The sequence below is a fragment of the Bos grunniens genome, chromosome 6 (genome assembly GCF_055505025.1).
Source record: "Bos grunniens cultivar Pamir isolate PY7600 chromosome 6, Bosgru_T2T1.0, whole genome shotgun sequence".
Taxonomy (NCBI): domain Eukaryota; kingdom Metazoa; phylum Chordata; class Mammalia; order Artiodactyla; family Bovidae; genus Bos; species Bos grunniens.
In genome coordinates this window covers 48,286,195-48,306,310 of record NC_141170.1, presented here as the reverse complement: position 1 = coordinate 48,306,310, position 20,116 = coordinate 48,286,195, and the positions used below count along the sequence as shown (strand labels likewise).

The following is a 20,116-nucleotide window of genomic DNA, read 5'->3' as shown; positions in this document are numbered from 1 at the left end:
TATGCCCTTTCTGGTCTCTCCCACCCATCCACACATTTTTTTTCCTCAAGACTTTATAAATCACTCATGCTTTGTTATTGCAACATGTTTTTCTAGTGTGCCTTAAATTTCGCATTAGTGCCAGATCCTGTGTTGGGTTCCATTGCCTGAAATTTCCAGTCCTCTCGATAAGTCTTGGAGGTAGTCCTGTTACCATCCCTACCAAATCTGGAGAAACTGGCTGAGAATAAGCCAGTTCCCACAATAATCAGTGGTGAAGCCTGAGATTGGCCCCATCTGCCCAGGTGTATATCCATTCACATGATTTCTCAGTCAGTTATAAAGTGAGATTTATTTGAAACTGTTATATATCATATGCTAGGCATTGTTGGAGGTTCTGGGAATATAGGCTCGTCAAGATTATTACCTTCCCAATGTTGGTGAAAAAAGACCTTGAATTGCCTGTCACAGGGTGTCTGAATTAGAGTTCTTAATTTGAGGGAAGTTTCATCAAAGAGGGAGTCACTCAGTGATAGCTCCCCAGGGCTATGTATGATACCTGTGTACGATAGCTCCCCTTTTGACGCTGGGTATGAGGGCACCCACTCCAGTATTCTTGCCTGGAGAGTCCCATGAACAGAGTAGCCTGGTGGGCTACAGTCCATGGGGTCGAGAAGAGTTGGACATGACTGAAGGGACTTAGCACAGCATGAGGGCTTTAGGTGTGAACTGTCCTGTTCCAGTTAGAATCCCTCCAAAATGAAGATGCGCTGTCTCTAAAATGATGATGCAAGTTAGTTGAAGTTTTTTTCCATCCCCACTATAAAAAAAATAAAAAGTGGTCTTTGCATTGTATACTTGTGGTGAACTTGTGAGAGAAATCCCCCAGTGATGGATAACACCATTGGCCGTTTACCCTAGATGAGCACCATGAGCTATAATGCAGTTCACCACTCAGAACCTTTCTCTCCCCCGAACAAATGGTGTGCCAAGTTATTCTGTGGGCTTCCCTTGGAGCACGTTTATGTACAGATGTTGTGGTGGTGATGGATTTTGCTGCTGTTGTTGATGGCCGCTAAAAGTTGCCCTTAGGATTTTGACTCATTTCCTCAAGTCTCCCCAGCTGATTAAAGGATACCAGGAAATGAGCCGTAGTGTCCTGAGCGGAATTCTTGAAGCTGGACTGCAGTGCGGGAACCCCTCAAGGCAGTGGTCAAGGCTGCAGCGGTGTTTTCCAGAATGAATTTAGTTTAACAGCCGATAGGCTGGGGAAGTGCTAAATGTTGCTGTGTTTGTGTTCGGTGTCTTTTTAAAAGCAGGCACTGAAAGACATTTGAAGAAACCTTAGGCATGCAAAATTTCACACGTGGTCTCTGTAACTTGAATAGATATTTTCATGGCTGCAAATCCAGAGTGAAGAGGTAAAAGTTTGAATAATAGAGGGAATTCAGTGTAAATCATTGTTGAAAGTAGAGAGGACTTGTGAATAAGCCTGGCTTAGCAACTCTGGTTTCTGACATTTTGGACCTGAGACAGCCCATCTTTTGACTTCAGACACTTAATTGTAAACTGATAGCCCTTACTTGGATGTGTTTTATTTGGCTCACATAATGCTTTTTATAGAAAACACTGGGGAAGTATTTAAAATATGGAGAATTTGTATCAAAATCTAGATTTCTCAATTCTCTTGAAGAATTGAAAATTGCTTTTTACATGGGACCTCAGCTCTTCCTGTTGCTCTAGACAATCCCTCTCTACTGCCAGTCAGGCTTTTGGGTATTTAGCCTTGGGCTCTGGTGAGCACAGGTGGGATATTGCAGGTACCTGGTGGAAGGAGCACAGGCCTAAGGAATGAAGACAGCCTTGTCTTAGTCTGCTGACTCCATGACTGACAGCTTTGTGACCTTTGAACGAATTGCTTCCTCTTGCTGAGTTTCCTTCTTTCATCCTAGTTTTAGCTGTGTGACGTTGGGAAAATTATTTAACCTCTCTGTGTCAGTACGAATGTGGCTACATATAAAGTTTTTAGCATGGTGCTGCCTGGCACACTCATGGTACAAACTCAATACATGTCAAGTTTAATACATAAGTATTATCCATAAATTAGAAATTATTGATATCCCTAAAATGGGATTAATGCCTTCTCTAATATGATTACTTTAAAGATTAGAAACAAATTCTTGTGAAAATACTTGGTGCAGGATCTGGGATTGGATAGCCACCTAACAAATGAAGAAACTTCATAAGTGTGTAGAATTTGACTATTTCTCTTTATAGTCCTTGCATGTAGATACCAACAGATTTTGACAACTTTTAAAATGAAATGAACTTTAATTTTTGTCTTGAATTTTATATAGCTTTTGACATAACAGTTGGGAATCACTAGTCTTAGAGATTGAACAGATCTTGGGCTATTTTTTCCTCAGGAGGAAAAAAAACCCAGATTTCTCCAGTGAAAATATTTATCCCTCCTAATTTTTTCCATTCATCTTATGCTTTAGCCTTAGTGCTTACCTTTTAGTTATGAAATGATTTTGCTAGGTATCTTTGGCTGCATACCTTTCTGACAGCTATGTTTTTAAGGCTTTTTTAAACTTTAAAGTTTATGTGAAACTGCTATTCAGCGTATGTGGAGTTAAGAGCTTGGGCTCTGAAATTGACAAGCTGGGTTTTTATTCAGTTCTACCTCTTGCCAGCTCTGTGGCCTGGGATGAGACCCTTCACCTCGCTCAAGCGTCATTTCCTCACCTGGAAAATGGGAATGATGGCATAGGGCTACTAAAAGGAGAAAATTAGATTATGCACAAAACACATTTGCATAGCGTCCCTTACAGGGAAAGCATGGGAACTCCACCATCAGGCTGACTTTAATGTTTCTTTTTCAGCTTTGTCTCTTAGCTTTCCTAAGAGCTAAGAAATGGTTTAAAACCAGGTTATATAGAGGGGTTTGTCTTAGTATTAATCAAGACAAGTTATTAATCAAGTCAGGTCCAACTCTTTGCGACCCCGTGGTCTGTAGCCCACCAGGCTCCTCTGTCCATGGAATTCTCCAGAAATACTGGAATGGGGCAGGAATACTGGAGTGGGTTGCCATTCCTTTCTCCAAGGAATCTTCCAGACCCAGGGATCGAACCCGAGTCTCCTGCATTGCAGGCAAATTCTTTACCATCTGAGCCACCAGGGAAGCCCAGATCAAGATGAAGTTTATCCATTTATGGTTATTTTTTTACTTTTATATATATTTTTTGACCTCATGGAGAGGTATGTGGGATCTTAGTTCCCTGACCGTAGATGGAACCTGTACCCACTGCAGTGAAAGCATGGAGTCTTCACCACCGGACCACCAGGGAAGTCCTGAAGCTTATCCATTTAATGTCTGTCTGTTTTTTTTTTTTAAAGATTCAGTTAGCGTTGTGCATAGTTCTCTCCCTGGTTCTGTTTAACCTTATTCATAGCTGCTTTCTATAAAAGGGGGTTCAGCTTTCTGGATAAAAGTTTAGGGGGGGAAAGTTCTGTAGATGGCCATTTTCTCAATGTGAATAGGTAAATGTAGCTCACAGAGGGTCCCTGAACCCTATGCCTTGCAAAGTGGCATTGAAAGCCTTGAGAGGGAGAGGCTGCTCCGTGACTGTTAAGAGGTTCTTCTCTAGCTGCTGAAGGACCAAGCTGGGCTTGTCCGTTGCCCCCACTACTGGACGCACAGCAGTGCTCAGTCAATACTAGTTTAAACTCTCGCCTGTTCTCCAGCACTTGTATAGAGCTTTGCTCAGTCAACGTTTCAGATTCAGTTTAGCAAAGGATGATCAATCCCTATGCTTTGGTCCTTGCAGGTACTGTACGTGTGGACTCCTGAGCTGTGGAGGAATAAAGTGAGAGCAGAACCATCAATTCAAAGTAGAATTCGGTGTCATAAGAGCAGAGCACCCAGGCAGTATTTCAAAGGAGAGGAGTTTACATCTTGGTGGGCATGTGATAGAGATCAGGGATCAGTAAAAGTGTCCATATGGGAGATAATATTTGACATTAAGTTCTACACTTTAAAGGAGGGCAGAGTGTCTGTAGTTGAGGCTTGTATTGGAAAAAAAACTGAAAGAGGGAGCAAGAGATTAAGATTTTATTTGAAGATTCAATTCATGTTAGGACTAGGGGGAAGGAATTGGAGGGAAGAGGCTGGAAAGGTGGACTTTGGTTAGCCTCAAGGATCATTGGTGGGGGAGGGTCGTTTTAGTTTTGGGTTTGGTCCAGATTCTGCAAAATACTTTTGTAGTCAAGGCTATGGTAGACTTGACCCAGTAGTGGCCCTCCCAGCTTTGCTCAGTAGTCCAGGGCTGTTTGCTCCACCATATTGTCCTGATGCACACTCCCCAGCCAGCTCCGAAAACTTGGGCACCCCCTTGCTGTGGGCAGCTGAAACTAAGGAGTGTGTGTGTGTGTGTAAGTTTTAGTAAAATACACGTAAAGTTTACCATCGTAAACATTTTTTGGTGTACAGCTCAGTGGTATTATCTTCACATTGTTATTTAAGATAGAACACTTCCATCTTACAAAAACCTAGCACTCTCAACCCATGAAACAGTCCGTCAACCCCTGGCAACCATCATTCTACTTTCTGTCTGTATGATTGTGATGCTCTGTGGACCTCACATAAGAGAAATCATTCAGTACTTGTCTTTGTGACTGGCTTATTTCATTTAGCATACTGTCTTCAAGGTTCAGGGCTTCCCTCATAGCTCAGTCAGTAAAGAATTTGTCTAGTTCGATTCCTGGGTTGGGAAGATCCCCTGCAGAAGGAAATGGCAACCCACTCCAGTATTCTTGCCTGGAGAATTCCATGGACAGAGGGGCCTGGTGGGCTACAGTCCATGGGGTTGCAGAGTCAGACACGACTTGGTGACTGCACCACCATGTGGTACATATGTCGGAATTTCCTTCCTTTTTAAGGAGGGCAGTGCATGTATGTGGACGTGTCTACCACAGTTTGTTTATCTGTTCATCCATCAATGAACACTTGGCTTCCCCCTTTTGGCTATTGTGAAGAATGCTGTTATGAACATGGGTGTACAAATATCTAAGGGAGAGTTTTGGAGCCTCTGTTAGAGTGGAGTTAAGCCTTTGACTGAGCAGTTATATGTTTGTGGGGAGCTGTGCAGGGGTCCATCAGTCACACTCGTTAGATGATTAGATGGTCTTTGGATGAAGAACTGAGCACTTGGGTGTTGGGGTGCATGCTCTGGAGAGAAAGAGAAACACTTTAGAAATAAGAGGAAGATAAAGGTGGCAGACTTGGTTCATTCACTTGGCCAATTTACAGGCATCTTGGATTTGCCAGTCACTGGTGAGATAGTGAGGGGGGGGAACAGGAGTTACTGTGGGTGTGGTAACAGAACTGGGGGTGCTATGGAATTAACAGAAATAAAGCTAAGAGGATGAGACCTTTTGAAAGAGGGCATGGGATGCTATGTTTGTTCTTTGGTTACTTACAGACTGCATTTTCTTGAAACCCAATTTCACAGAAACTACGATAGATATAAATGAAATTCTTCTTAGGGTCAGGTCCAAGTGAAAAACAAAACTTAAGCTCCAAAGGTCAACAGAACATGGCTCTGTAATGTTACAGTAGGATTTGGGGATTAGAAAGAATTGTGTGTTCTGTACCAGTCATGTAATGAAAAGCACATTTTCCTGAAAAATTGATGACAGGAAGATAATTCTGCATTTATTCTCTGCATTAGACCATTTAAAAAGTATGTTTATTGGTTTTCTCAGAGAATAAAATGGATGTTTTAGGTATAGAAGAGGATATAGAGTTGATTAAAGCTTTGGGAAATAGGCCCTTTGAAAGCAACTTAAAGAAATTGGATTTATTAAGCCTGAAGAAGATAAGGTGAAGGGAGGTTTAGTGAATGACAGTCTTCAAATATTTGCAGAATATGAGTGAAGAATGGGACTAAATAAGACTAGTTTAAATTGCCCCAGAAGGGAAGTCAGGTTTTTTTTGTTTTTGAGTGTGTGTGTGGAAAATCCTTTGGTTGGAAAGGTTGGAAAGACTTTATTGTGTTACCAGAACTAGTTATAGGATCTTGGCTGCAGGTATGACAAAAGCCAAGTAAGTAATTTTCGTCTTTAAATAGTTAGGTCCTGTGCCCCTCAGTTGGCATGATGACCTTTTAGGGGCCTACGTGAAATCTTTGGTAAATAAAATAACTAGCCCCTTTTCTCTCTTCACTGCCGTGGCTGTGGAGTGTTTCTCATCAATTCTGAGTAGACTAACAGGATCTTCACAATTTTGGGTTATATTCAAGGTAGCCAATAAAGAACTTGCACCTAAAATTGGGTTATTGATTGATGTATTGGAGGTAGGGATGGTGAAAATAACCACAGAATGAATTGTACAGTGCCATAGCTTAAGCTGAGGGCCAGAATAAAAACAAGGAAGTTCGAGGTCTAGAGTAATCTATAATCAGCCGTAATTAGCCCTGACCTAAGAATGGCTGTGCTCTGTGATTGCCCCACCGACTGGTGATCCTGAGACACAGTCAGCCATGCTGCACGCAGGCTGAGGTCTGTAAGGATGAAGGAGCCCTTTCCCCTTGATTACTCAGGGATGGACTGTTTGCTCTGGGGCTGGCCCAGCATTCTCACTTCCCTTCGCATCTGCCCCTTGCCTTTGGCCATTTGGTGTTCATGGTTCAGTGGCAGTTGCTAAATCAGCCGACCATCCAGCAGGGGAAGGTGGTAGAAATGGAACTGCAATTCAGCAGTCTCTGGTTGATTACATCATTACACCTGTCATGTCGTCATGCATGAAGATTTCTGAGATGTGATTTCCTGCCTTGAAGGAGCCGGGAATCTATGGAAACAGAAGTGCTAGGTAGATGCTAATGTAGTAAAATTTATAATAAGACTTAAATAACAGTTCGGGTCCAGAAGCTAAGTAAGACACATATTGTATTGTATTGGGCTGAAGGAGTAAGTTTCACTTTTCAGGTAGAATGGCTGATTGCAAGGAAGATTTGGAAGCCAAGTTAAACCTTGAAGAGTGGGATGATTGGTCAGGGTGTGAACAATAGAAGCAGAGAGTGACAGTTAGCTGAAAGACTCCAGTAGAAAACAGTCTCTGTGGAGACTAACAGAATACGAGATAGGATAAGTTTTAGGGCACCTGGATTTTTCTTCAGTAATTGCAGTATTTCCTATAATGCCATATGTGATGAGGTTTTTGAAAGTGTCATCTGGTCAAGTAGGTGCTTACTCAGAGAAGTAATTTTAGGAAGAGTGTGGATCTCACTTTTGCATGGTATTACATATATTGTGGGCTTCCTAGGCGGTGCTAGTAGTAAAGAACTTGCCTGCCAGTGCAGGAGACTGAAGAGACTTGGGTTCAATCCCTGGGTTGGGAAGATCCCCTGGAGGAGGAAATGGCAATTCACTCCAGTATTCTTGCCTGGACAATCCCCTGGACAGAGGAGCCTGGAGTCGCAAAGAGTCAGAGACGACTGAGCAACGAACACACACATATACACTATGCGCAGGGCACGCGCGTGCGCGTGTGTACGTACACACATACACACACAGTATGCATGGTGCCCATCCAGAGTAGGTCCACGGATATGTACTTGGAGTTGCTTTTAAGTCCAGGGCTGATTACCTCCCCTACCTTCCTACCTACCCACCCCCGCCCCCAGCCAAGGTCACAGATTTTGTATGCTCGACATCTGATAGTAGCAAGAGATAATCTTTGAGTCTTAGCTTATTAACAAATTTTAAATATTTATTATAATGGTAACTCAAGTGTGTAACATAAATTTATGCATAAATATGCATAAATTCATTTATTTAACAAACAAACAAAAAAACCCAGCAGCAAGTAAAACCCTCAAGCCTTGAAAAGAATTCTGATGTGCTCTGGATTCCCTAGCCCTGCATTAGAAGGTAATTAAAAGGTAATGAGAGGTGCTGGTTACTGCCCTTTCCAAAGCAGTGATCCTCGGGGAAGAGGTAGCTGTTTGTGAGAGGTGGAAATCTATTATTTGAGATAAAGATGTGAATGATGGTATTTTCCAGGGAATGCCTTGTACTTGACCTAATGGATTAAAAAATAATAGGGTAAATGAAAAGAGGAGAAGTCCTTACTTTTTCCTTTGTATCTCTTAAAAAAACATTTGGTTTTACCCCAGGTGACTCAGATAATTTCAAAGGACGTTTTAAAATTCTTGAAAACAATCAGGGCTGCCAGTAAGTTAGATATAATGGCCTATGCAGATTTAGCAGAGGAATTGCTTTGCAGGGTTTAAACAAAGGAGGCGTTACCAGGTTTGCTAATTGTTTGGTGTCTTTTATTGGAAGGGAAGTATTTATAGAAACGGATCTAATGTAGATTTGACTTTTGGGGAAAATATTAGTGGTTTTGTGTGGCCTTTGGCTGTTTTTCTACTTGGCTAGGATATGTTTTAAAGAAAACAAGACTAAATGGTTTAAAAAATTGAGAATTATTCTACTTGGAAAGACTATGGCTCCTTTTAAAGTGTGTTTTATAGTTTGTAAAATGTTAAAAATGTGTTTCCATCATGTTCTTCACAATGTAGATTTCTTTTTTAACGACTGATGGAAGATTTTCATCTCAAGAAACAGCCTGGTAAAACCGCACAGGCTTTAGGCTTTTCGTCATTAGTTAAATTAAACTAGGATCCTTTCTCTAAAAATACGTCATTAGAATCGCCACTTGAAAACAGTTAATTGGGGTGTTTAAGTGTTTTTCTTGTTACTTTAGTATAGTTAGTGTATTTACTACAGGGAAATTGTAGGCAAGTTTCTAGCTCACTTTCATGAAAAAGAACTCTTCTTTCCAGTCTTTTAAAATAAACTAGCATATGTAGAAGGGTTTATGAATTTTTTAAGGAGATATGAATGTGTAGCCTAATTTCCATTCCAGCATTTTCAAGGGATATTATTTTAAATGATCCCTTTAGTTTCAGAATGAGTGCCTTCTAAGGAGAGGCTGGCCAGGATGCTGAAAGTGCTACGGTAGTGAGCAGCCTGCCATTGGCAGGTGAGCACACTCCAGGCAGGTGAGCACACTCCAGGCAGGTGAACACAATCCAGGCAGGTGCAGGTGGCTTCTCTCTCCATGTGGGAATCTTGGAACAGCACCTCTGGGCATAAAGCTATAGTGCTTAAGGTTTACAGCTTCATTCTCTTCGTCCCTTCAGTATCTTTTCAATGGACCCTACATGTACCAGGAATTTGTAGATTTGTTTACAAATAATTATTGATGTGGTGGAAGGGCATAGCCATGAATAAGCAAAGATCCTTGTCCTTTTGGGGCTTATGTTCTAACGAATTCTTTTCCTTTCATGAGCCCAGGTTTACAAAGAGCCCAGAAGAAAGAAAAAGTCTAGGGGCTCTCCACGAGAAAGCAGCTTTATTTAGATTTATTTCAGTTTTGCATTAGGGTCAATTAAAGAAGGAAGTAAAGAAAGGCAAGATTTCTCAGAGGGTTGGTCACAGGGAAGGAGGGGCCAGAGGAGGCAAAATGGAGAGAGATGGGAGTGAGGAGGGAAACGGGTTGTGGCAACTCAGGAAGAGCTTTGTGAGATGTTTGTCTCCTGAGCCCTGTCTGCCTCTGTGGTGCCCTCAAAGGGCTGAGCACCTACGAGTCGCCCAGCTTGTCATGGCTCTAGTCTTTGTAGCTTCAGCCTCTCTAGCAGGTATGAGACTGTACTGATGAACGGGGTAGCAGAGTGGGTGACAGAAGTGTCCACAATGCCAGGGAATGTCTTCACTTCTCAGGAGTTTGCGGAGACTTGAATGTGCCAAAAGTCCGTCATCCGTCTGTAGGTTTGGAACCATTTTTTCCTCCGAATGGACCAGAATGGTTTTTCACAGCTGAGAGAGATGCTTCAGGGATGCAGGCTGAATGCTCACCAGTCTGTCTCCAAGGACGGAGGCTCTGTACCTCCTTTTCACATTCTTTCATCTTTTTCTTGTCGAAATTGACCATCTTCGGTTTTTAATGATACCTATATTTAGCGCTTCGAGTCTGACAAAGCACGCAGGTCGTGGTGAAGCTAAAACACAGTTCAGCCACTGTCTTGTCATGCTGGGCGTGCTGTTTCCACTCTGCTGTTAACTGCAGTAGCGTGGATAAGAGGACAGGATGACTTCTTTGCATTTTAGCCTTAGGATGAACTTTCAGAGGTCCATGAAGTGATAAGCCCTCCAGTTTCAAATCAAGGACTCCCCCCAGTGAGAATGGATATTCTGGGTACACAGGACAGGAAAGCTCCTCCTCTCTCCGCTCTTGGGGGCGCGGAGTAGGACTCGTGCTGCCTTTGGTGGCGGTAGTCCTCAAGACTGGGGACAGCGAGTGGTACCCTCAGGAGCTGTGTGTGGAAGAGAGGGCATCCCCACTGACTACAGCTGTGGTTACTTAATGACGGCATTCAGGTGGGTACTCAGGTACTTGGGACAGTGTCAGTTAACAATTCTGATGAAACTAACAGCCTTAGGTATACAAGTGCGGGTGCTTAAGTAATTATGAAATCAGTTGCTTTAAAGCACTTAGTCTAGACGGACGGAGAAAGCGATGGCACCCCACTCCAGTACTCTCGCCTGGAGAATCCCATGCACAGAGGAGCCTGGTGGGCTGCAGTCCATGAGGTCGCTAAGAGTCGGATACAACTGAGCGACTTCACTTTCACTTTTTGCTTTCATGCATTGGAGAAGGAAATGGCAACCCACTCCAGTGTTCTTGCCTGGAGAATCCCAGGGACGGGAGAGCCTGGTGGGCTGCCGTCTATGGGGTCGCACAGAGTTGGACACGACTGACGCGACTTAGCAGCAGCAGCAGTCTAGACGGAAGACTAGTGTTTCTAAGCTGAGAGTAGAAATAAAATAAAAATCCAGTGTCATTGTCTTTCATTAGTACCTGTTGTTTTGGGTGAGAACATCAGGGCCTAAATGTAATAGACTTATTAAGTTTGCTCTCGGTTGATTAGGGAAGGGTTGAAGAAAACAAGAGAGGGGCCTGTGACTTCTCAGCTGTTTCCTGGGTTATTTGAAAACTTATTAGCAGCCATTTTATTTCAAGATGAAGGAATTGGATCTCACAATAACTTTAAAGACTATATGAATATATACCTTTAAAATACACAGAAATGTGAGTGTGTGTGTGTGTATGTATGTGTGTGTGTGTGTGTGTGTGTATATATATATATATATATATATATATATAGTGGGGCTTCACAGGTGGTGCTAGTGGTAAAGAACCCACCTGCCAATATAGGAAATGTTAAGCGATATGGGTTCTATCCCTGGCTGGGGAAGATCCCTGGAGGGCATGGCAACCCACTGTAGAACTTTTGCCTGCGGAATTCTTTGGACAGAGGAGCCTGGTTAGCTACAGTCCGTAGGGTCACAAAGAGTCAGACATGACTGAATTGACATAGCATGTACACAGGCATATATATAATAATTATGGGGCCATCTCACACATGGAGACAAGTGTAACGAACCCTCATATACCCATCATCCAGCTTCAGCAGTTGGATCAGCACCAGTCTGTCTTCTTTACTTCGTCCTCCCATTTTGTTTTTCTTTTTTGGCTGCACTGTGTGTCTTGTGGGATCTTTAGTTCCCTGACTAGGAATCGAACCCCGGTCCATGGCACTGAAAGCCTGTGTCGTAACCACTGGACTGCCAGGGAATCCATCCCACCTTTTCCTCCCATTATTTTGAAGCATATCTCAAGCATTGTAGAAATTCATTTGTGAATGTTTCCAGTATGTAGTTCTAAAATAGAAGGATTCCCTTCTCTGAACATAACGATGCCAGTGTCCCAGCCTTCAAAAATCAGTAAAGTTCCACAATGTCATTGAGTATCCAGGATTTACATTTCCCTTATTGAAAATAAATATGAAAACATATGTGAACATAAGAATTTTTGCTAGACTCTGCACAAGAGCCACATTGTCAGTTGGTTGATACGGCCTTTAAGTCATTTCTAGTTTTGTCGGCTGTATTCCCCAGTGTGTGTTGAAGAAACTGAGGGTTTGTCCCGTGCAGTTTTCCACAGTCCAGATGCTGCTGCCTGCATTCCTGTGGTGCTGTGTGACATGTTCTGTTCCCTGAACTTCCTGTAAGACTTGTCACATAGAGGTATGATTATACTCGGGTTTGATTTCTTTTTTAACAAGATAACGTCAATAGATGGTGTGTTCCTCTATAATTTTATTTTCTTCCCTGTTTTGGATATACTGTTGAGTACTTGCAAAGTTTTTGGCTTTTGTTCTGATGGTTGCCTTTACACTGATACCTTTATATAATACTCTTGGTTCACTCTTTCTGGGCCCAATTTCCTACTGGTTGCCTTCTGTGAGCAACATTTAAATTAGTTACTAGTCTGTCCTTTCCCTCTTCTCTCCTAGCTTGGGATTTGAAGAGATACTCTTGTACTCCCAGTTACTATCTATGAGGCAGTCAGCAAGCATATTCTTGCATACTCCTCCGTCCCCTAACTTTTCTGAAACGACACCAAAATTACTTTATCACAATATATAGCAGTCACATATTCTGCTATTTCCTTTTTAAATCATCATTTAATCTTAGTTCTGCAAGTAAATGTATATTTAATGCTTGCCACCACGGCTTATGTCTTGTCTTTCCTGACATTTTGGTTTTCTGTAGCTCATTCTCTAAAGTACCTCAGAAAGCACTCATGGGAAGTAGTTCCTGAATTATGTTCACAGGAGCTTGTCTGTAGCCTTTGCTTTTTATACTTAAAAGTCAGGTTGTTTGATATAAATCCTTGGCTCATCTTTCCTTTGCTCAAGGATCTTTAATATTTTACTATATTGTCTTTTGCCATAAAGTGTTGTCAAAGTCTGCTGGCAATCTGATTTTCTTTCCTTCATATTTAGCTTGTATGTTTGTCTAGATACCCAAAGGACTGTTTTTTTACCTTTATTCTTTGAAGTCTAGTAGTTCTGTACTGTTAGATGCTCTGGGTTGATTTCTTTTTCCCCCCAAGGACAATAATGTGCTACTTCCCTGGTAGCTCAGATGGTATAGAATCCACTGACAATGCAGGGAACCTGGGCTCAACTATAAATTTAAATTTACTTACAGTGCAGCTTTTGCTCTTGGTTCTATTTTTCTTCTTGGCGTTTAGAGCTCCCATTGTGTGCATGTTAGATCTTCTTTGCCCATCTTTTATTTTGACCTTTTTCTCTCAAATCCTTTTAATATCTTCATAATTTGATAGAATTAAAACATTTTCCTCCTTTACTTCTTTTGAGGCATTATTCATTTTATTTGCTCTTGTGTTCTTTTTATTTACCCTTTATTTCTGAAATGATTTTTTTCTTTCATTTTTCTTAGTTTTTTATCTCCATTTTTCAAATCTTTTCTCCAGTCAGCTCATTTTCTTTCTTTTTTATTTAATTGAAGTATGGTTGATTTACAATGTTGTGTCAATTTCTGGTATACAACAAAGTGATTCCGTTTTATTTATATATATTTTCAATCAGCTCGTTTATGACTTTAAAATTCGGATTTAGTCTATTTAAAACTTTTTTATTTCTTTTAGCTCATTTTTGAAGTATAATAGTTTTCATATGTGTCTTTCTGGCTTGATTGTATTGTCTATACTAAAGATGTGATTCTGTTCCTTACGCTTTTTTAAAATAAAACATTTGGATTCAATTGTGATTCTTTCTGTTGTTCACTATTAGTTTTAGTTTTCTGGTACTCTTCGTAGAACTATTATAGCTCTTCTAGCTTCACAGTTGTAAAGAACCCACTTACATTGTTTTCACGAAGTGGTTTAAAAAAAATGGACTTTTTATAAACAATGCTGCAATGAACATTGGGGTACACGTGTCTCTTTCAATTCTGGTTTGATGTATGGCAAACCAATACAATATTGTAAAGTAAAAAAAAAATTAATAATAATAAAAAACTAAAAACAAATGGACTTGACTTTTCTACTTCTAAGATCTTAACTTTTTGGTCTGTGTCCCCAGCTCTTATCTGACTGAATCTTTCCTTTGCCCCAATTTACTCACCTTGGATTCATCCTTAGTTTCTCCTCAGTGTGGAGCTTTGACTTTGTTAGTTCATGAGGATTAGACCTCCCCCACCTCCAGAGCATTCCAGCATGGTAGAAGTACATGGGACACAATCCCTATACACTAGGGAAGTTGGAACCTGCAGAGTACTCTGCCAGCTTCTGTGGGTGTTCCAGAATGGGGACTTGGAGCTTTCCAGTGAGTACCTAGTGGCCGTTCTTCAAGCTCCTGGTAGTCTGTGCCCACTTCCTTCACACACAGGATTCACGGGGATACCGTATCACTTGGGTTTGTTGTAGATGCTATCCATGGGTTTTTGGTTCTGCTCTATTTGTCTGTTTTTATGGTTAGGATGAATTGGGGAGATTCGATGAATTACACTCCCACCACCGTCTTGCCAGAATATCTATGGGCTTTTTAACATAAAATTGGTAACCTTTGGGTCTGCTAGCAAAATAGCAAAGTCTTAAAACATTAAATGACTAATAATAGCTGCCTTATTTAAAAGTAATTTTCTTTCAAAATATAAGAATGTGTGATAGAAAAGTTAGTGCTTCTAACTATCTGAAAACTGGCCACTTTATGGGCTACCTAAGCCATATTCTAAACTTAGTGTTACAAATGTAATGGTTGAAATTATCTGAGGACCAGTAAGTCATCTCTGGGCTGTTGTTTCTGAGGAAAAGGTGTAAAAAGCCACCCCACTTTTGCCATTATTTGTTTGGGTTGATATTCCTTGAGTTCTAAAGGAGACAATTCTATTTTATAGTTTTAAAAGGATTAAACCACATTTGCACTTTTAATACCATCTAATAAAGATAAAATCATTACTTAATTAGTTGCATTTTTCTCTTTCAGCTTTTTTCCCCCCAGTGCAGAATTTGCATATCTCTAATTATAGTCATTTGAAAAAAATGCTGCCAGGATTTGACATAATATTAATTTAGATTTCCAAAAATACGAAATTTCCTTCCTCCAACTTGAGTTTCCTCCAATTGGCCATTGATTTAAATTACATGCTAAAAGGTGACAATTTAGAATTGGCCCCCTTTTCCTCCTGTATTAAGGGACAACCATTATTCTAAAGAAGTAAAACTTACTCAATGGGCATAGTAGAAACTTTTTTTAAAAAAATTCTGGAAAATAGAACAAGATCATTTTCAGACATTTCCTTCTGGTTTTCTATGAAGAGATTGAGAAGAAGAAATTTCAAAATGGAGCTGGTCTTTAAGAATCCTTTGCAAAGGGTAGCAGGCTTAATGTATTGCTCTAAGTGAATGTCACCCAAGAAAAATTAAGGGAAAAGTCAATACTCATTAAGCAGATTGACCAGCCAAGTGTTTTTGATAAATGTTGCAACAAATTTGAATAAACTAATTTTGTCCATTAGTGTGCTTTTAGACCAATGTGATTGTTTTGGTCTAATTATTTTTTATTTTGTGTATTCAAATGTAGAATGGCTGCAGAATTAATGATTGCAGCAATTATCTGATTAGCAATTTAGAAAATTGGTGAGTGGTATCTGACTACTCACAGTGCCTGGCATTTCACAGGACTTTGTGCAGGAGCACACACAGTCTAAGGAGAGGCTTGGGCTGTTGTCTGTCTTTGACCCACTGCAGGTGGGAGCCTTGAGATCGTCACTGGTTAGCCTGGGCTGTGGAGGTGGGCTCTTGCATGTCATGCACCAGATTGAGGTCTGGTGTGCTGCAGAAGTTGTATTTGCCACCCTGTGTCACTCTTCCGGAGTCCTGTAGCTGTGACTGGTGAATTCTGCAATATTTCCCACTTCTAAAGCTTGGGTATTCGAGAAATCTGTGCCCGAGTGGCTGCCAAAGCTTGTCAGGGGGACCCAGCACGAGGCCGATTTCTAGGTGTAAAAGCCAGGCAGATTTGCTCACTCAAGAAAATCTGTTTTTGCAGGTTCGCTTTGAATTCCAAGATACAGATCCAGATTAATGCTGGTTAAAAAGAATTTTTGTTGTTGTTGTTGCACTAATGCCATAGGTTTCTCCTAGTAACTGACTGCTTTGTCGGGGAGGGGATGGTTGGTTCTCTAAGTGTGGTCCTAGACGTGTAGTAGCAGCAGCATCACCTGGGGCTTTTCAGGGGTGTAGAGACTCCCTTCCCACCCCAGACCCACCAAATTTGGAAACTCTAGGGATGGGGCCCAGTGGTCCCTTTTACCAAGCTCTCCAGCTGTATCTGGTATATGCTAAAGTTTTAAAACCACCAGTCCTGAGTATAAAAATGACTGAGCTTTGTTGCAGTGTTGGGCTGAGATAGTTAAAAAAATTAAAGCTAATGTAGCCTCTTGAATGTTAGAACAGTGTGCAATTCTCTGTTCTCTTTCTGTTGCGCTGAAAAGATGGATAGGTGTTTCAGTTGCTCCAGATAGGAAAGCAGACAATTGAAGTTCTCGGGGACAATGCCCCGGGTAGAGGCTGCAAAAAAGTCGTTCATGGAAGTGGGGGTGGGGGAACGGTGATGGAAAGGCCCCTCTGGATTGTATTTTAAAGGAATAAGTGTGATTGTGTTCCTCTCTGACTCAAACCTTTGAGAGACTTCTCAGTGTTTTTGGAATAAAGTCTGTCCATGTAGATCCCATCCGAGACTTCCAGTGGCTCCACTTGATCTCCACTTTGCACACAGTACCTGCCTCATCTTCTGTTCTCAGTGCTTGCTTCACTGCTTGAAGCTGTCCTTGCTCCTTGGAGCTCCCTGCCCCTCTGCCCCTGCCAGGGGCACCAGTTTCTCCCTGCTTCCTGGTGCCCTTCAGACCCCAGCTGGCGTGTTTCTTTTCTGATCCCCCAGGGTAGGTCAGGTCAGGGCACCTTGAATGATGCATGTCTCCCCACTCTGCACACTGTAATTGTGTGATTGGACAATACTGGTTGACCGGTGCAGCCAAATATAAATTCTGTGAGGGAGAGAGAGAGACCCTGCCTTTTTCACTGCTGCCCAAGGGGCCAGCCTATAGCAAACATTCAAGAAAAGTTTTTGGATGAATGAATGAAAGGTAGGGAGAAGTAGTCCCCTTTTATTCCTAGGACATGTGGGGTGGTTAATGTATGCAATTTTGATGGTGTGTCACCTAGTGTGTTTTATTTATAAGAGCAGTTGCCACCGTCATCTAATTCTACTGCTGGAAGGGGGAGTCCTTTGCACAGGGGAGCAGAATCTCATGATTTCTAGTTTGGAATCTGGCTTATGGGACGCCCAAGAGAGGTTCTTGAGTATTATGCATTCAGGGATGTGGGAAAGGGGGGAAATCCTCTGATCATGGAGATATTCATAATACACAGGCCAGTAGCCCAAGTGGTAAAGGTGGCACCTGGGGGGGTTTCAGGGAAATGACTGTCGTCCTCTGTCCCCTCAGGGCTTCCAGGAAGACCTGCTCACTCTGCTCACAGAAGTTGATATTGGGGCACCATCTTTCTCCGCGGCCACTTTCAGATCTGTTTGATAGAATTGACACGCACTCCTTTGCCTCATTTTGGTCAATTAGTCTTGGCCTAGATAAGCTAGGATTTTTCATTCCTATTGTAGAAGGTGACAATATGCGAGTTACCTCCCAGAGGTGATAGCTTCAAAGTGGGAGCATTTTGCCTCAAATCAGAAACTAAGTAAGCCTTGCTAACAATTAGTGGAAGGGTTGGCAATAGCATCAATGGGTATAATTTATTTAAAATACACATATTAAGAGTGAGGACTCATTTGTTTTGGGGGGATGCTTCACAGGGGAAGCAGTGTCAGACTTTATTTTTGGGGGCTCCAAAATCACTGCAGATGGTGACTGCAGCCATGAAATTAAAAGACGCTTACTCCTTGGAAGGAACGTTATGACCAACCTAGACAGCATATTCAAAAGCAGAGACATTACTTTGCCAACAAAGGTCCATCTAGTCAAGGCTATGGTTTTTCCTGTGGTCATGTATGGATGTGAGAGTTGGACTGTGAAGAAGGCTGAGCGCCGAAGAATTGGTGCTTTTGAACTGTGGTGTTGGAGAAGACTCTTGAGAGTCCCTTCGACTGCAAAGAGATCCCAACCAGTCCATTCTGCAGGAGATCGGCCCTGGGATTTCTTTGGAGGGAATGATGCTAAAGCTGAAACTCCAGTACTTTGGCCACCTCATGAGAAGAGTTGACTCATTGGAAAAGACCCTGATGCTGGGAGGGATTGGGAGCAGGAGGAGAAGGGGATGACAGAGGATGAGATGGCTGGATGGCATCACTGACTCGATGGATGTGAGTCTGGGTGAACTCCGGGAGTTGGTGATGGACAGGGAGGCCTGGCGTGCTGTGATTCATGGGGTCACAAATAGTTGGACACGACTGAGCGACTGAACTGAACTGCACAGGGGATCTTAGTTCCCCGACCAGGGATTGAACTGTTGCACCCTGCAGTGGAAGCAGAGAGTCTCAACCACTGGACAGCCGGGGAAGTAACTTAAATCCTCTTTAAAGATGGTGGTTTCAAGATCTAGAGTGGCTTGTTGAGACTCTTACTTTTAATATAGGAAGCTGATAATCTGCTCTCTGTATTTGTCAATTAATGGATTGTTGTGTTTATTTTACATTTGGGGCTCAGCATACTCTCATACCCAGTGTAAACTCCTGATAGGTAAAGTGAAATGGAATAAACACAGTAAGTTTTGGAACAAACATCATAAACACTGTTTCTCATTTGCAACCATTTATTGACCATAAGGTAGGTATAGGATTTAGAGATAATGTCTAAATCCTGATGTAGCTCACTACTGATTTATAGATGTTGGAACTCTGAAACTTGGAGAGGTTAGGTAACTTCCCAAGTTTCACATCACTCAACTTGGAATCTCTAAAACCCATACCTTTTCCATTTTATTCCTGTGGCCTCCCCTGCTCATCCAAGCTTAGAAAAGCAGAGTCATCCCCAGTCTCTGAGTTGGCTTCTAGACTTTAAAATACTGTTGAATAAAGTTACAGAAGTTGCAAGATGAATGCAAAGAACTTCAGGATACTCTTAAACTAGATTCACGGATTAACATTTTGCCTCATTTGCTTTGTCCATGTATATACATATTAGTTTTTTTGACTCTTTTGAGAGTTAAGTTGCTAATATGCCTCCCTGAAAACCCATCTGAGCCTCAGCCTTGGACTTATGAGAATATGGAGGCCACCCAGGTTGAGTTCCTTTTCTGGCCCCAATCCATGTGGTTCTACCCCTCCACCTCCCCCCCCACCCCCCCCAGCCCCGCTCCCAGGCTGGGGCCTGGGCCCAAGCAGGGAGCCTCAGCTCACTCTTGCCCTCAGCCTTAGTCCCAGTCCTTTAATTTAGATCCTAAAACCCATGCAACTGCCTTTCTGAAAATGGGCTCTCTCCAGCATCTAACCAGTAGACCCTCTTCTATGGCACCTGCTGCTGCTAAGTCACTTCAGTCGTGTCCGACTTTGCGACCCCATAGACGGCAGCCCACCAGGCTCCCCCGTCCCTGGGATTCTCCAGGCAAGGACACTGGAGTGGGTTGCCATTTCCTTCTCCAATGCATGAAAGTAAAAAGTGAAAGTGAAGTCGCTCAGTCGTGTCCAACCCTCAACGACCCTATGGACTGCAGCCTTCCAGGCTCCTCCGTCCATGGGATTTTCCAGGCAAGAGTACTGGAGTGGGGTGCCATGGCACCTGCTGCTGCTGCTGCTAAGTCACTTCAGTCGTGTCCGACTCTGTGCGACCCCATAGACAGCAGCCCACCAGGCTTCCCCGTCCCTGGGATCCTCCAGGCAAAAACACTGGAGTGGGTTGCCATTTCCTTCTCCAGTGCATGAAAGTGAAAAGTGAAAGTGAAGTTGCTCAGTCGTGTCCCGACTCTAGCGACCTCATGGACTGCAGCCTACCAGGCTTCTCCGTCCATGGGATTTTCTAGGCAAAAGTACTGGAGTGGAGTGCCATTGCCTTCTCTGCCATGGCATCTAGTACAGGCAAATAAAAAGGGGTTCCTCATATGTTTCTACTTTGTGAAAAAGGGGGAGAATGGGGTTTCGTTCTACCTTGTTCAGGGCTGCAGATAAACTATTTGACCCCTTCCTTTTGA

General features: G+C 42.3%; 1 protein-coding gene across 4 annotated transcripts in view; it reads left to right on the top strand.

Annotated features, from left to right (window-relative positions):
- KIT (KIT proto-oncogene, receptor tyrosine kinase) overlaps nucleotides 1-20,116 on the top strand; it is an 87,338-nt gene that overhangs the window by 2,491 nt on the left and 64,731 nt on the right. Inside the window, exon 1 of one of the 4 annotated variants that reach the window (XM_086407659.1) lies at nucleotides 9,467-9,686. The exons of 2 other annotated variants lie outside the window; for them this stretch is intronic. In XM_086407659.1, the coding sequence (XP_086263785.1) occupies nucleotides 9,512-9,686 (175 nt within the window). In that variant the 5' untranslated portion in view covers nucleotides 9,467-9,511. Of the gene's footprint in view, nucleotides 1-9,466; nucleotides 9,687-20,116 lie in introns of those variants that run through there. One more of the 4 variants, XM_086407660.1, reaches the window with a different exon arrangement.